Here is a 13,490-nt window from a genome sequence, read left to right as displayed (position 1 = left end):
CTGTGGTGCCTTTGACCGTAGCGCCACCTGGGAGGCCCAAAATACTATGACAGCTTTGTCACTTTCAGCATTACCATTTGAGAGCTGTTTGTGACATCATGATTACCATTGAAGAGTTCTATCTGTTGAAGCTGTTACATCTAGGGAATGGACCAAGACCTCCAGGGGACCAGTTTGATCAGTTTTTGTTACAAACGTCCGCAGGGTCTTCCAGTCCACCGTTGCCTAGTTACTGAGGAGTGTCAACATCCCATTCTCTGAGTCTATACACCAGAGATTCATTTTTTGAGTCAATATGACCTTTAGAAGGTTGCTGGCCGTTGGCTGAAACAGGAAATTGGGCTACTGCAGGCTAGAACTAGCCCCCTCCTCCTCCACCTCTTCCTCCCCCTCCTCCTCCCCATTCCCCTCCTCCCCCTCCTCCCCCCCCCCATCCTCTAATCATGGATCCCCCTTCCACCTACCCTCCCTCCTACCAAACCACCTCCTCCCTCCTCCATACCAAACCATACCAAAAATAAACATACCCCCCCACTCTCAACGGCATCTATTTGTCTTCATAAGTCTAATCATGGATCTACTGGCATCTCTTGGAATAATAGGCGATAAAACACCAGCATACCAAACATAAACATACCAAACATACCAAACCATACCAAAAATAAACATACCAAACATAAAACACCAGCATACCAAAAGTTGCACAATGGATCGTTTCAGAAAAATTACAATTTTGATTAGCAATAAAAATTGGTTCGATATTTTACAGAACTGCCAATTGTGCACGCTATGCAAATGATAGCGGGAGAACATTTTAAACTGAGCGATTACTGTTCATTTCAATGGGTCTGTCGAAGTTGCGATTGACATTCAAAAGAAGCAATGAACTTGTCATATGCCTGCAGGGTCTACCGGTAAATTAGCTGGTAATATTCGACATTGAGCAAAGAGGTTAAGTAGGAAACCTAACAATTGAGAATTCAATTCATACCAGCACTTATAAGAGGACACAGAAAGATTACTCACAAAGGAAAGCAAAAGCCTTTTTCTAAAAAAAAGATCTGTTCCAGTCTTTATTACAACATGATACAGTACATAATACACCTTTCCAATACGTACAAGCATACCAGCCACTAATTTAGGATATTTTAGCACCATTCTTTTAGGATAAACAGGTAAGGATTACCATCGTAAAACCATTTTTAACATTCCACATACGGTAAGCTACTGGTATTTCAAACTGTGAATAATTTAACAGTATAATTAACAAAAACTCTAAATCAGTTACATACAGTTGGTTGTTTTGAATTATCACAAATGTATATGAAATGAGGAAACAAGCCAAACATAATTAGAAACGTGCACCTTCTGCATCATTTTCTATGGGGAGCACTGGCAGCAAACACCAGACATTCTAATGTTCATATCCATGGGCTAACAAGTGTTTTCCATTTACAAAACCATTATGTTACTATTATATTTCTCCTATTTGGCATTCTGAAATGTAATTCATAACAAAGTCCACACATCTTCACTGTGATGTGGTAGTAAGGTGTATGCAAGTCAGTGAAGAGCATACTGTCTTTGTTCCTTTGACTGCCATGGATCATGAGGCAGTTTTATAGGCTACAGTACAGTGGGAAATGTAGACACTGTATGTTTAGCTATAAATATTCAGGAGAGCACCTTGGAAGACCTTCAATGAAGTGACCGGAGGTGCAGATGGCCAAGCAGTGTTTTCACTGTGGGTGTTGGCTTAGGTTCTGGAACCCTGTGGCTGTTGGCCTGGGTTCTGGAACACTTTTGGTTTTGGCCTGGGTTCTGGAACACTGTGGGTGTTCTTACTGTGTTCTAGAAATACATGCTGGATCCAGGCTCACATCCATATAAGGCCTAAAAGACAATATATCTATTTTACTTTATTGGTGATCTGATGATAATGTCTTACATTTTTTCAAGCCAAAATAATTCCCCTAGAGTGAGCAGTTAGTAATCTATTGTATTGTTCTTACTGACTCTCCCTCGACTCATCTTGTGAGTTTTAGAGAGGGTATAATTGGTCCACCAGGGACATGGGATGAGTGATGAAAGACATCCTTCAGAGAGAATACTCACTGACTTTACCAATCACAAAACAGGGAAGAAGAAACTCATGTTGTATAGCACTTAACGATTTAGTTAGAGAGAACGTAGCGTGAAACCAGGAAACAAGCAATGTTTGAGGAATGAGTGGAACAAAAGCTGTGGTTTTAATACCTTCTCTCTCTAGACTGGTTACTGGCAGACTCTGTGAAATCACCAGAGACACTTAGGTAGAAACGAAATGGGAAATGTAGTTTTCCTTTTGTAGTTTTCCCTTATTCAAGACAAGTGCACTATTAGAAGCTTACAGGCAAGGCAAAACAAAGTATGTAGTTGTTCACCACCATCCACAGCCTCATTAAAGATCTGTCCATGAAACTTAATATTGACATTTCAGATTGTGCCTCATTCAGGCCAATGTTCCCTTTCCATCAATAGAAATAACTTGACTGGATCACTACCAGTTGACTCCAGAGGAGCTGCCTACTGCTGGATCAATGATGTGGCTACTGACTGATGGGTTGAATCTGATGTTAAACCCATACCAGACTTACGACTGTGTACGTTGGGAGACTGACAACTCTATTATGGTATAAATGGCCGTTCTGTAACTGTGGCTCCATCTTTTACCAGACATGGGTAGAGATGGTATTTGTTTTCTTTTAAATAGTTTTGAGCATTTGAGTGAGCCTGCCTAAAGTGCCAGATCAGCAAGGTTTGCACTTTTGACGACTACTCCATTGGTTCCATTGTGCCAGGCAAGCTCAATCAAGCGAAAACAAATCCTATTTGAACCCAGGCCCAGTAAGCATGACTGGGTCTTTTACATGGTCCTTCGAGCCGGATAGGAACAATGGCAGTCCGTCTAAGTTGAACAAATAACGTAATTCTTGATGATAACATTACCAAATATCAGACATAAACCGACCTTCCACACCCACTTCCCCTGGTCATTTCACCCCCAACCCTCACAACAAAAACAAAAACAAACTAATTCTGACTGGCAGGCAGGCAGAACACTTCTCTCGAGCTCCCTCCAAACTAAGGAGATATATTTTTATAGAAAGAAAAGTTCTTGGTTCATCCTGACACATCCCAGTTCATAAATAGCTGGACTTGTAGCTCTCTAACTGCATCCCAAATGGCATCCTATTCCCTTTATAGTGCACTACTTTTGACCAGAGTAGTGCACTATACAAGGAATGGGTTGCCATTTTGGAAGCAGTTAGTGTGTCTCTGTCTCTTTAAGTCCCCTTGACGTTCTTGGTGTGGGGTCGTGATCCCAGACTAGCGTAGTAGGCACACTGGGAGGGGTCACACTGTCCTGGGGGCCCGCTGGGGCCTGGCTGGCCATGAGGGCCAGGATTCCCTGGTTCTCCCTGAGCTCCAGCCACCCCGGGCTGCCCATCCTTACCATAGCCTGGCATACCTGCTGGACCTGGGGGGTGGAGTAGCAAAGTCACACTGAAGCAACTGCTGCTTTCTAAGGAAGTTCAAGTGTCAGTCACTCACCCCACTGGATAGTGCATAGTTTAGCAACTACGGATCTCAAGATGGACACAAACAAACATCCATTTATAATGATATTGTCGTAATAGAGACATTCCATTGATATATTGCTGTAATAGATCAACAGTACTGTACCTATAGGACCTGATGGTCCAGTCTCTCCTCTCTGTCCAACTCCATTTTCTCCCTTGTCTCCTCTGGATCCTCTCTCACCTGGACGGCACAGAGATGACCGACAACACTCACAATGATGTTCTTACAGACAGTGTCTAAATCAAGAACACCAAAGGCAACTAATATCAATGGTTGGTGTAAATGTGTTTTGTGGAAACCTGAAACCTCTCATGTAGTGGTTTGACAATATTACACTTTTTAGTCTTATGCTCTCACATTGTCTGTATATCTGAACCAAGAAATACAGTATGTGTGACCAATAATAATGGTTCTTCACTTTGGATCAGTTACCTTTAGGACCCATGGGTCCCCTCATGCCGTCTCCTCCATTCTGCCCTGGCATGCCAGGCTCCCCTGGGGGCCCGGGGCGACCGTGGCTCCCGTCTTTCCCCGAGGGGCCTGGAGGTCCTGGCCGACCTGCCGTGCTCTTCACATGGGCCGGCTGGATCTGGGCCATCAGGTACGCCATTTTGTCTGGAGGTGGGACACACGGACACACACGATTAGGACTTGCACAGCTCATATGAGGTCAAACATACATTGCATACATTGCAGATTGCACTAATGTTCCATTGTCCCTAACAATACGCCAGTCTCACCATCTAACGCTTTAGCTAGTTCCTCCTGGATCAGCCTTCTCATTGTTTCCAGTGATGTTGACTCTCCCTGTTGGAAGGAGAAATTAGCATGTTTACGTCATCGATTTCCAGATGCCTGTATTATTTTCTATAGCACTTTGACTGGATATGAACCAGAGTATATTGTAAATAACAAGACCGTTAACCTGCTGAGCTAAAAACCTGGCGGTTAACTCTGGGGAGCCATTGCAAGTATTCAAATCACTACTCACTCGTGGTCCAGGTTGTCCGGGGTTTCCAGGTGTTCCCTGAGGCCCGGTAAGTCCCACCTCTCCTGGGGGCCCGGACATACCCATCAACCCTGTGTGGCCCTTACGGCCTGGGGGCCCCGGGTTACCAGGCATACCTGGATCTCCAACAGATCCCTTATCTCCCTTCCCACCCGAGTCGCCCTACAAAGACATCCAACAAAACACACTCAGAGACAATATAAACAATGGTCTATTTATGGTCTGTGGTTGGGCCTGCTCCTGTATGTACTCACCCGCTCTCCTTTGACTCCACGTTCTCCTGCTCTGCCTGACATACCCTGTGAAACAGACAAAAGAGTTTGTTTAGTGTGTCGTTGGCAAGACATCTCCCAATCCATGTTCCACATCATATCCATTTCATAGTGTAAAGATACTAAAAGTAGCTGATGAAAACGAACCAATCAATCAATCACTCAATGGTTCTTACCTGTTTTCCCTCTGGGCCGACAGGACCAGTAGGACCCTAGATAGATAGAGAGACGGAAGGAAGAATTTGATCAAATCAGAAATGCTTGCATCACAACTTGAAATCCTCTTATGGCTGAACATCAACTCAGACTGTTCCAACATGAAGGACTAGGAGGTGTAGCAACAGTAGCTTAGCACACTAGTAATGACGTTGAGGAGCAGGAATCGCTATTTACCAAAGGTCCCTTTGGACCACTAAAGCCTGGTAATCCTGGGTTCCCAGGGTCTCCCTTGGCTCCAGCGGGACCCTGTAATACACACAGAAACACGGGGACTTTCACATGGCGTAGTCATACTGTAGTTGAACAATCAAATCAAATTGTATTTGTCACATGCGCCGAATACAACAGGTATAGACCTTACACTGAAATGCATACTTACAAGCCCTTAACTAAGAACGCAGTTTTAAGAAAAATACACTCAAAAAACAAAAACAAACAAAGAGCCGCAGTAAAATAACAATAGCGAGGCGATATACAGGGGGTACGGATACAGAGTCAATGTGTGGGGGCAACAGTTAGTCGAGGTAGTTGAGGTAATATGTATATGTAGGTAGAGTTATTAAAGTGACTATGCATAGATAATAACAGAGTAGCAGCAGCGCAAAAGAGGTTGGGGAAGGCACTGCAAATAGTCTGGGTAGCCATTTGATTAGATGTTCAGGATTCTTATAGCTTGGGGGTAGAAGCTGTTTAGACTTGTATTCTTGGACCTAGACTTGGTGCTCCGGTACCGCATGCAGTGAGGTAGCAGACAGAACAGTCTATGACTAGGGTGGCTGGAGACTGACAATTTTCAGGGCCTTCCTCTGACGCCGCCTAGTATAGAGGTCCTGGATGACAGGAAGCTTGGCCCGTTGATGTACTGGGCCGTATGCACTACCCTCTGTAGTGCCTTGTGGTCGGAGGCCCAAGCAGTTGCTTTACCAGGCAGTGATGCAACCCGTCAGGATGCTCTCGATGGTGCAGCTGTAGAACCTTTTGAGGATCTGAGGACCCATGCCAAATCTTGAAGCTCTCAACCTGCTCCACTATAGCCCCGTCAATGAGAATGGGGCGTACTCAGTCCTCCTTATCCTATAGTCCACAATCATCTCCTTTGTCTTGATCACGTTGAGGGAGAGGTTGTTGTCCTTGCACCACACGGTCAGGTTTCTGACCTCCTCCCTATAGGCTGTCTCATCGTTGTCGGTGATCAGGCCTACAACTGCGTAATTGGAAAACTTAATGATGGTGTTGGAGTTGTGCCTGGCCGTACAGTCATGAGTGTACAGGTGGGGGCTGAGCATGCACCCCTGATGGTCCATGTGTTGAGGATCAGCTTGGCGGATGTGTTGTTATCTACCTTTACAACCTGAGGGCAGCCCGTCAAGAAGTCCAGGATCCAGTTGATGAGCTCTGAAGGCACTATGGTGTTGAACGCTGAGCTGTAGTCAACGAATAGCATTCTCACATAGGTGTTCATTTTGTCCAGGTGGGAAAGGGCAGTGTGGAGTGCAATAGAGATTTCAACATCTGTGGATCTGTTACGGAGGTATGCAAATTGGAATGGGGCTAGGGTTTCTGGGATAATGGTGTTGATGTGAACCATGACCAGTCTTTCAAAGCACTTCATGGCTACAGACGTGAGTGCTACGGGTCGGCAGTCATTTAGGCAGGTTACCTTAGTGTTCTTGGGCACAGGGACTATGGTGGTCTGCTTGAAACATGTTGGTATTTCAGAATCAGACAGCGAGAGGTTGACAATGTCAGTGAAGACACTTGCCAGATGGTCAGCGCATGCTCAGAGTACACGTCCTGGTAATAAGTCTGGCCCTGCGGCCTTGTGAATGTTTCCTGTTTGCTTATGGCTGTATACAGCTCATTGAGTGCGGTCTTAGTGCCAGCATCAGTTTGTGGTGGTAAATAGACAGCTACAAAGAATATAGATGAAACACTCTCTTGGTAGATAGTGTGGTCTAAGGCTTATCATGAGATACTTTACCTCAGGCGAACAAAACCTCAAGACTTCCTTTTTTATTTATTTCACCTTTATTTAACCAGGTAGGCTAGTTGAGAACAAGTTCTCATTTACAACTGCGACCTGGCCAAGATAAAGCATAGCAGTGTGAGCAGACAACACAGAGTTACACATGGAATAAACAAATTAACAAGTCAATAACACAGTAGAAAACAAAGGGGGAGTCTATATACAATGTACAATGTGTGCAAAAGGCATGAGGAGGTAGACGAATAGTTACAATTTTGAAGATTAACACTGGAGTGATATATGATCAGATGGTCATGTACAGGTAGAGATATTGGTGTGCAAAAGAGCAGAAAAGTAAATAAATAAAAACAGTATGGGGATGAGGTAGGTGAAAATGGGTGGGCTATTTACCAATAGACTATGTACAGCTGCAGCGATCGGTTAGCTGCTCAGATAGCTGATGTTTGAAGTTGGTGAGGGAGATAAAAGTCTCCAACTTCAGCGATTTTTGCAATTCGTTCCAGTCACAGGCAGCAGAGTACTGGAACGAAAGGCGGCCAAATGAGGTGTTGGCTTTAGGGATGATCAGTGAGATACACCTGCTGGAGCGCGTGCTACGGATGGGTGTTGCCATCGTGACCAGTGAACTGAGATAAGGCGGAGCTTTACCTAGCATGGACTTGTAGATGACCTGGAGCCAGTGGGTCTGGCGACGAATATGTAGTGAGGGCCAGCCGACTAGAGCATAAAGTCGCAGTGGTGGGTGGTATAAGGTGCTTTAGTGACAAAACGGATGGCACTGTGATATTCTGCATCCAGTTTGCTGAGTAGAGTGTTGGAAGCCATTTTGTAGATGACATCGCCGAAGTCGAGGATTGGTAGGATAGTCAGTTTTACTAGGGTAAGCTTGGCGGCGTGAGTGAAGGAGGCTTTGTTGCGGAATAGAAAGCCGACTCTTGATTTGATTTTTGATTGGAGGTGTTTGATATGAGTCTGGAAGGAGAGTTTGCAGTCTAGCCAGACACCTAGGTACTTATAGATGTCCACATATTCAAGGTCGGAACCATCCAGGGTGGTGATGCTAGTCGGGCATGCGGGTGCAGGCAGCGATCGGTTGAAAAGCATGCATTTGGTTTTACTAGCGTTTAAGAGGAGTTGGAGGCCACGGAAGGAGTGTTGTATGGCATTGAAGCTTGTTTGGAGGTTAGATAGCACAGTGTCCAATGACGGGCGAAAGTATATAGAATGGTGTCGTCTGCGTAGAGGTGGATCAGGGAATCGCCCGCAGCAAGAGCAACATCATTGATATACACAGAGAAAAGAGTCGGCCCGAGAATTGAACCCTGTGGTACCCCCATAGAGACTGCCAGTGGACCGGACAGCATGCCCTCCGATTTGACACACTGAACTCTGTCTGCAAAGTAATTGGTGAACCAGGCAAGGCAGTCATCCGAAAAACCGAGGCTACTGAGTCTGCCGATGAGAATATGGTGATTGACAGAGTCGAAAGCCTTGGCAAGGTCGATGAAGACGGCTGCACAGTACTGTCTTTTATCGATGGCGGTTATGATATCGTTTAGTACCTTGAGCGTGGCTGAGGTGCACCCGTGACCAGCTGTTGTTTACAAATATACTAGGACGCCACCCCATGTCTTACCAGCTGCTGTTCTATCCTGCCGGTACAGTGTATAACCTGCCAGCTGTATGTTATTCATGTCGTTGTTCAGCCAAGACTCTGTGAAACATAAGTTATCACAGTTTTTAATGTCCCGCTGGTAGGGTATATGCACTTTTAGTTTGTCCATTTTATTATCCAGAGATTTTACGTTGGCCAATAGTACCAATGGCAAAGGCAGATTAGCCACTCATTGACTGATCCTCATAAGTCACCCCGATCTCCTTCTGTGAAAATCCTCTGTCACTTTATCCTGCGAATGACGGGATGAGGGCCTGTTTGGGTGTCTGGAGTCAATCCCTCTCGGGCCGACTCATTAAAGAAAAATTCTTCTTCCAATTCAAGATGAATAATCGCTGTTCTGATGTCCAGAAGCTCCCAGAAGCTCTTTTTGGTCATAAGAGACGGTAGCAGCAATATTATGTACAAAATAAGTTACAAACAAGGCGAAAAAACAAACAAAATAGCACGGTTGGTTAAGATCCCATAAAACGGCATTATTATCTCACAGGCAGCACTACTCGTTATAAGGGACTGGTTGACGTTTTGCTTTCTGACATTCTTATGAACGTTGCTATTGTTGGAGGTAAATCTCCTAAAAGATCTTGCAGTGGAAGACTAAACAGCTGCAAGTGATTAATATTCATATTTACAAGGGCTTGGTGGGGCTTGATCTAGCTGGCTGTGCAGTACCAGATACATGGTAGAGGGAAGCTGCTGTGTTCGCGAAATACAAACAGCATTTCACTGCATGTGCATGTTTCTGTTTTCACAGAAGCAATGCATGCAATGTTAAGAGCAGTTAGTGCTGTATATAAATAATCACTCACAGGAGTACCAGGGGCTCCTGGCTTTCCTGAAGGTCCTGGTTCACCAGGTTTACCCTTGAGAGAGGTTAAGAGGTAGAGATGGAAGGAGGGAGGGAGAAATAGAGAAGGAGAGAGAGCGAGAGAGGTAGAGAGTGAGAGAGAGGTAGAGAGGGAGAGAGCGAGAGAGGTAGAGAGGGAGAGAGAGCAAGAGAGGTAGAGGGGGAGAGAGTGAGAGAGGTAAGAGAGGGAGAGTGAGAGAGGTAGAGAGGGAGGGAGAGAGAGGTAGAGAGGGAGGGAGAGGGAGAAATACAGACAGACATTAGTGTCACTTTCTATCAACCAGGTTGCCATCGTGCTAAGTCTGGAGTGCTAAGTGTCAGCAGATAAAGGCTTGTCAACTGCAGTGTAAAGGTGACTTACATTCTCCCCTCTCCGGCCAGCAAGGCCCTCTGGTCCAAGTGGTCCAATATTACCCTTCAAAAACAAACACAACGCATATATTAGTGAGACATTCCCTGTATGTTGATAATTACAGAGTTATGGTTGGCTAAATTCATGTTCTTACTCACGTCTTGGCCAGGTTTGCCCTCCGGTCCGCTACGGCCTTCCTTTCCATCTTCACCCTGATTGGTTAAGGACAGATATATATTAATCAATCAATTCACAGTAGGCCCCTCTTTTCCTAATTTAGTTCTATAGAAAATGTTTTGATTATAGCTATAGAAAGGGGCTCCAATGGTCAAATGTATGGGGATTAGAGGAAAAATTCAAACGCCTTGACCTTGATGGCCTGGATGTACGAGTCTGGGGTCAAGGCGAGACACTCTTATACAGTACATACAATGTGTTCTTTAAAATCCATAGGTTGACATGGAGGTAGAGAGGAGTCAATCCAACATAATCCTCGGGGACTTGGTCCATCTCGGTCAGAGAAAAGGCTGGCGGGGATGTGAGCCTGGTCACACTATACTGAGACATGCTATTGGTCACACTGCTGTGGAAGATATCGTATACTAGAGCTAAGAGCTGAGTGAGATTTAATAAGAGTAGGCATGTGTCACAATTTTGAGAGTGAGATGATTTGATCTTGACAGACCAGGGAAGACAGAAGCCCACGTTCATATTCAACACTTTATGGCCTAGTCATCTAATGTGTTGACTATTGTGACATGGGAGTCAAAGGACTGACCTTTGACCCTGGTGGTCCAGGCTCTCCTCTGTGACCCTTGAAGCCCTGCATGGAGATAATCATCAACGTGAATACTAGTGAAGTTATATTTTCATTAACCACACAGTTAAATAATCCTCCCCACAGTTTAAGTTCCTCACAGGCATTCCCCTGAGTCCGGGTTGTCCCTGTGGTCCTGGCTCTCCTTGTTTACCCTGAGATCACACCACATGGTTAGATTACACACACCAAGGGAATTATGTGCATTAAATATGCAGGGGACACCTATTGTGCCATGTATAGCCAGAGACCATTATGACTGATTATGTACAGAATGTATCCCTGGAAATTAAGCCCTAATTAGATATACAGTACAGGATATACAGAATATGTTGGGAATAATATCTTGGCCATATCATGTGTACTCACAGATTCTCCTTGTTCTCCTTGGCGGCCATCTTTGCCAATTTTGCCCATTTGACCCTGTGGAACATTCAGCTTTTAGAATTTAGACTTAATTTTCAAACTGTTTATTTACAGTCCACTCCATAAGTTCCACGTATGTTATCATGGTTAGCTTGAGATAGAGGTAGTACTAGTATTGTTAGTATCAATAATATTGTATGTCTTCAGCAGGTCATTTCTACTCCTTCACAAGAGTTTATCAACAGCGTTTCTCACCATTAAGCCTGGTAGACCTGGTGGCCCCTGGATTCCCTTCATCCCCTCCTTGCCCTGCAGGGTGGAAACAGACACAAAATAGTTCCACAGATTCAACCAGGATAAATCAACAACAACACAACCATGATTAATGACCTCTGCCAAAACAACACTCAGGCCAGTTGATCTATATGGCCAGCCAGTGGGATGAGGCCGATATAAAACTGATGACATGTAGTGCAATATGTGGTCTGAAAATGAAACACATTGACAACATCCTGACTTTTTCTCCAGGGGCTCCTGGGGGACCGATGGGGCCGGGTTGACCGTTGTTACCCTACAGAGAGATGAAGAGGGAAGAGTCAAAAAGAACATTCATCCTACTGCAATGACCATAGGAGTTGGCAATACAGCACACAGGGATATGAGACTAGATTACTAAATAGCAAAGATGGTGGCCTATGGTAGGCACTGGTAGTACCACCAGGCAGGTACATGTACTCACAGGATTCCCCATGATGCCAGCAGCACCGGGGTGGCCGGGGGGTCCGGTGTGGCCTATTTCACCTTTGTCTCCAGGCCCTCCTTGGGGTCCTCTATCACCTTTCACACCCTGTAGGACAAACAGTAAATAAATAATGCATATCACCTCTGGCCACTGTGTTGTATGGCAAGGGACATAACAGACACAAACCACTAGATGTTTTCAGGTCTTCAACTCAATAATTTATGTTCTATGGAAGGTAAAAGTGTGCGGGTAATAATCGAGTGTGGTTGAGGAGGACTTGCCTTTTCTCCGTTAGCTCCTGGGGGTCCAGAGGTTCCGGCTGGGCCTGCCTTGCCCTGCAATGACAATGACGCAGACACCATCAGTTCCTGGCAAGCTAAAGTTAATCTCTCTATATCTCTCTTTCAGGTCTGTCTGTCTTTGTCTCTCACCCTGGTTCTCCCTCTCTCTCCCTCTCCAAAAAGACCATCAGCAGCCCTGTCTCCAGGTCCTGATCATTCACTATACCCCCCAGACGACAGGAAGCCTAACGTTGCTGAGAGAGCCAGTCTCATACCTTCCCACCACTTCAGTCAAACACAGTGTGATGAATACAGGAGACTCCTCGCTATTCTCCTACGCCACTGTCTGAGGCATGCTACTTCTATGAAGTTAAATAGACCCTATCCTGAAGAAGATTTATTTAACTCCACTTCCTGTCTGACTGACGTGCCCTAAGTAAACTGCCTGTTGCTCAGGCCCTGAAGCCAGGATATGCATATAATTGGTACCATTGGAAAGAAGACAATCTGAAGTTTGTAGAAATGTTAAAATAATGTAGGAGACTATAACACAATAGATATGGTAGGAGAAAATCCAAAGAAATACCAACATTTTTTTTTTGAGAGCCCAAAGTTAAATCCAGCTCCCAGATTGCAATTCCTATGGCTTCCACTGGGTATCAACAGTCTTTGTTCAAGGTTTCAGACTTGTTTCTTCCAAAACGAGGAAGAATTCTGAGTTTTGATACAGGAACAAAGAGTTGGAAATCAGTCTGTGCGCGCACGATGAAGAGGATGCACACCTGCTAATATCACTTTTCTATTGAACGTACTTCTTTCCGTATGAAATATTGTAGTTTAATTACCTTTTAGGGTACCTGATGATTAAATATAAACATATTTTGACTAGTTTTAACAAAGTTTAGCGATAGCTTTTTGGATTTCTTTCTCTGCAGTTGAACGAGTGGATTACTCAAATCGATGGCACCAACTAAACAAACTTTTTGGGATAAAAAGAAGGATTTTATCTAACAAAACGATACTACATGTTGTAGCTGGGACCCTTTGGATTGCAAATCAGATTTTCAAAAAGTAAGTGAATATTTCATTGCTATTTGTGAATTTATTTTGATGTGGGGCGCCGTCCCCAAACAATCGCATGGCATGCTTTCGCTGTAAAGCCGATTGTAAATCGGACAATGCAGTTAGATTAACAAGAATTTAAGCATTTAACCGATATAATATACTTGTATGTACCTAAATGTTTAATATCCATCATTTTTATGACTATTTCTTTCATTGCGCGCCCTCCAATTTCAC

General features: G+C 44.5%; 1 protein-coding gene across 3 annotated transcripts in view; it reads right to left on the bottom strand.

Moving 5' to 3' along the window:
• Positions 1 to 1,040: 1,040 nt before the first annotated feature.
• col22a1 (collagen, type XXII, alpha 1) overlaps positions 1,041 to 13,490 on the bottom strand; it is an 80,009-nt gene continuing 67,559 nt past the window's right edge. For all 3 annotated transcript variants that reach the window (XM_024441382.2, XM_024441383.2, XM_024441384.2), the window contains 18 exons: positions 12,192 to 12,245; positions 11,908 to 12,015; positions 11,686 to 11,739; positions 11,424 to 11,477; positions 11,172 to 11,225; positions 10,904 to 10,957; positions 10,764 to 10,808; positions 10,144 to 10,197; positions 9,995 to 10,048; positions 9,596 to 9,649; positions 5,299 to 5,370; positions 5,082 to 5,117; positions 4,888 to 4,932; positions 4,616 to 4,795; positions 4,365 to 4,431; positions 4,057 to 4,239; positions 3,727 to 3,804; positions 1,041 to 3,520 (listed from right to left, as the gene is read on the bottom strand). In XM_024441382.2, the coding sequence (XP_024297150.1) occupies positions 3,327 to 3,520; positions 3,727 to 3,804; positions 4,057 to 4,239; positions 4,365 to 4,431; positions 4,616 to 4,795; positions 4,888 to 4,932; positions 5,082 to 5,117; positions 5,299 to 5,370; positions 9,596 to 9,649; positions 9,995 to 10,048; positions 10,144 to 10,197; positions 10,764 to 10,808; positions 10,904 to 10,957; positions 11,172 to 11,225; positions 11,424 to 11,477; positions 11,686 to 11,739; positions 11,908 to 12,015; positions 12,192 to 12,245 (1,440 nt within the window). In that variant the 3' untranslated portion in view covers positions 1,041 to 3,326. The remainder of the gene's footprint in view (positions 3,521 to 3,726; positions 3,805 to 4,056; positions 4,240 to 4,364; positions 4,432 to 4,615; positions 4,796 to 4,887; positions 4,933 to 5,081; positions 5,118 to 5,298; positions 5,371 to 9,595; positions 9,650 to 9,994; positions 10,049 to 10,143; positions 10,198 to 10,763; positions 10,809 to 10,903; positions 10,958 to 11,171; positions 11,226 to 11,423; positions 11,478 to 11,685; positions 11,740 to 11,907; positions 12,016 to 12,191; positions 12,246 to 13,490) is intronic.

This window comes from Oncorhynchus tshawytscha, linkage group LG13 (genome assembly GCF_018296145.1).
Source record: "Oncorhynchus tshawytscha isolate Ot180627B linkage group LG13, Otsh_v2.0, whole genome shotgun sequence".
Taxonomy (NCBI): Eukaryota; Metazoa; Chordata; class Actinopteri; order Salmoniformes; family Salmonidae; genus Oncorhynchus; species Oncorhynchus tshawytscha.
The sequence above is the reverse complement of the archived record's forward strand: the minus strand, read 5'-3'. Positions and strand labels throughout refer to the sequence as shown.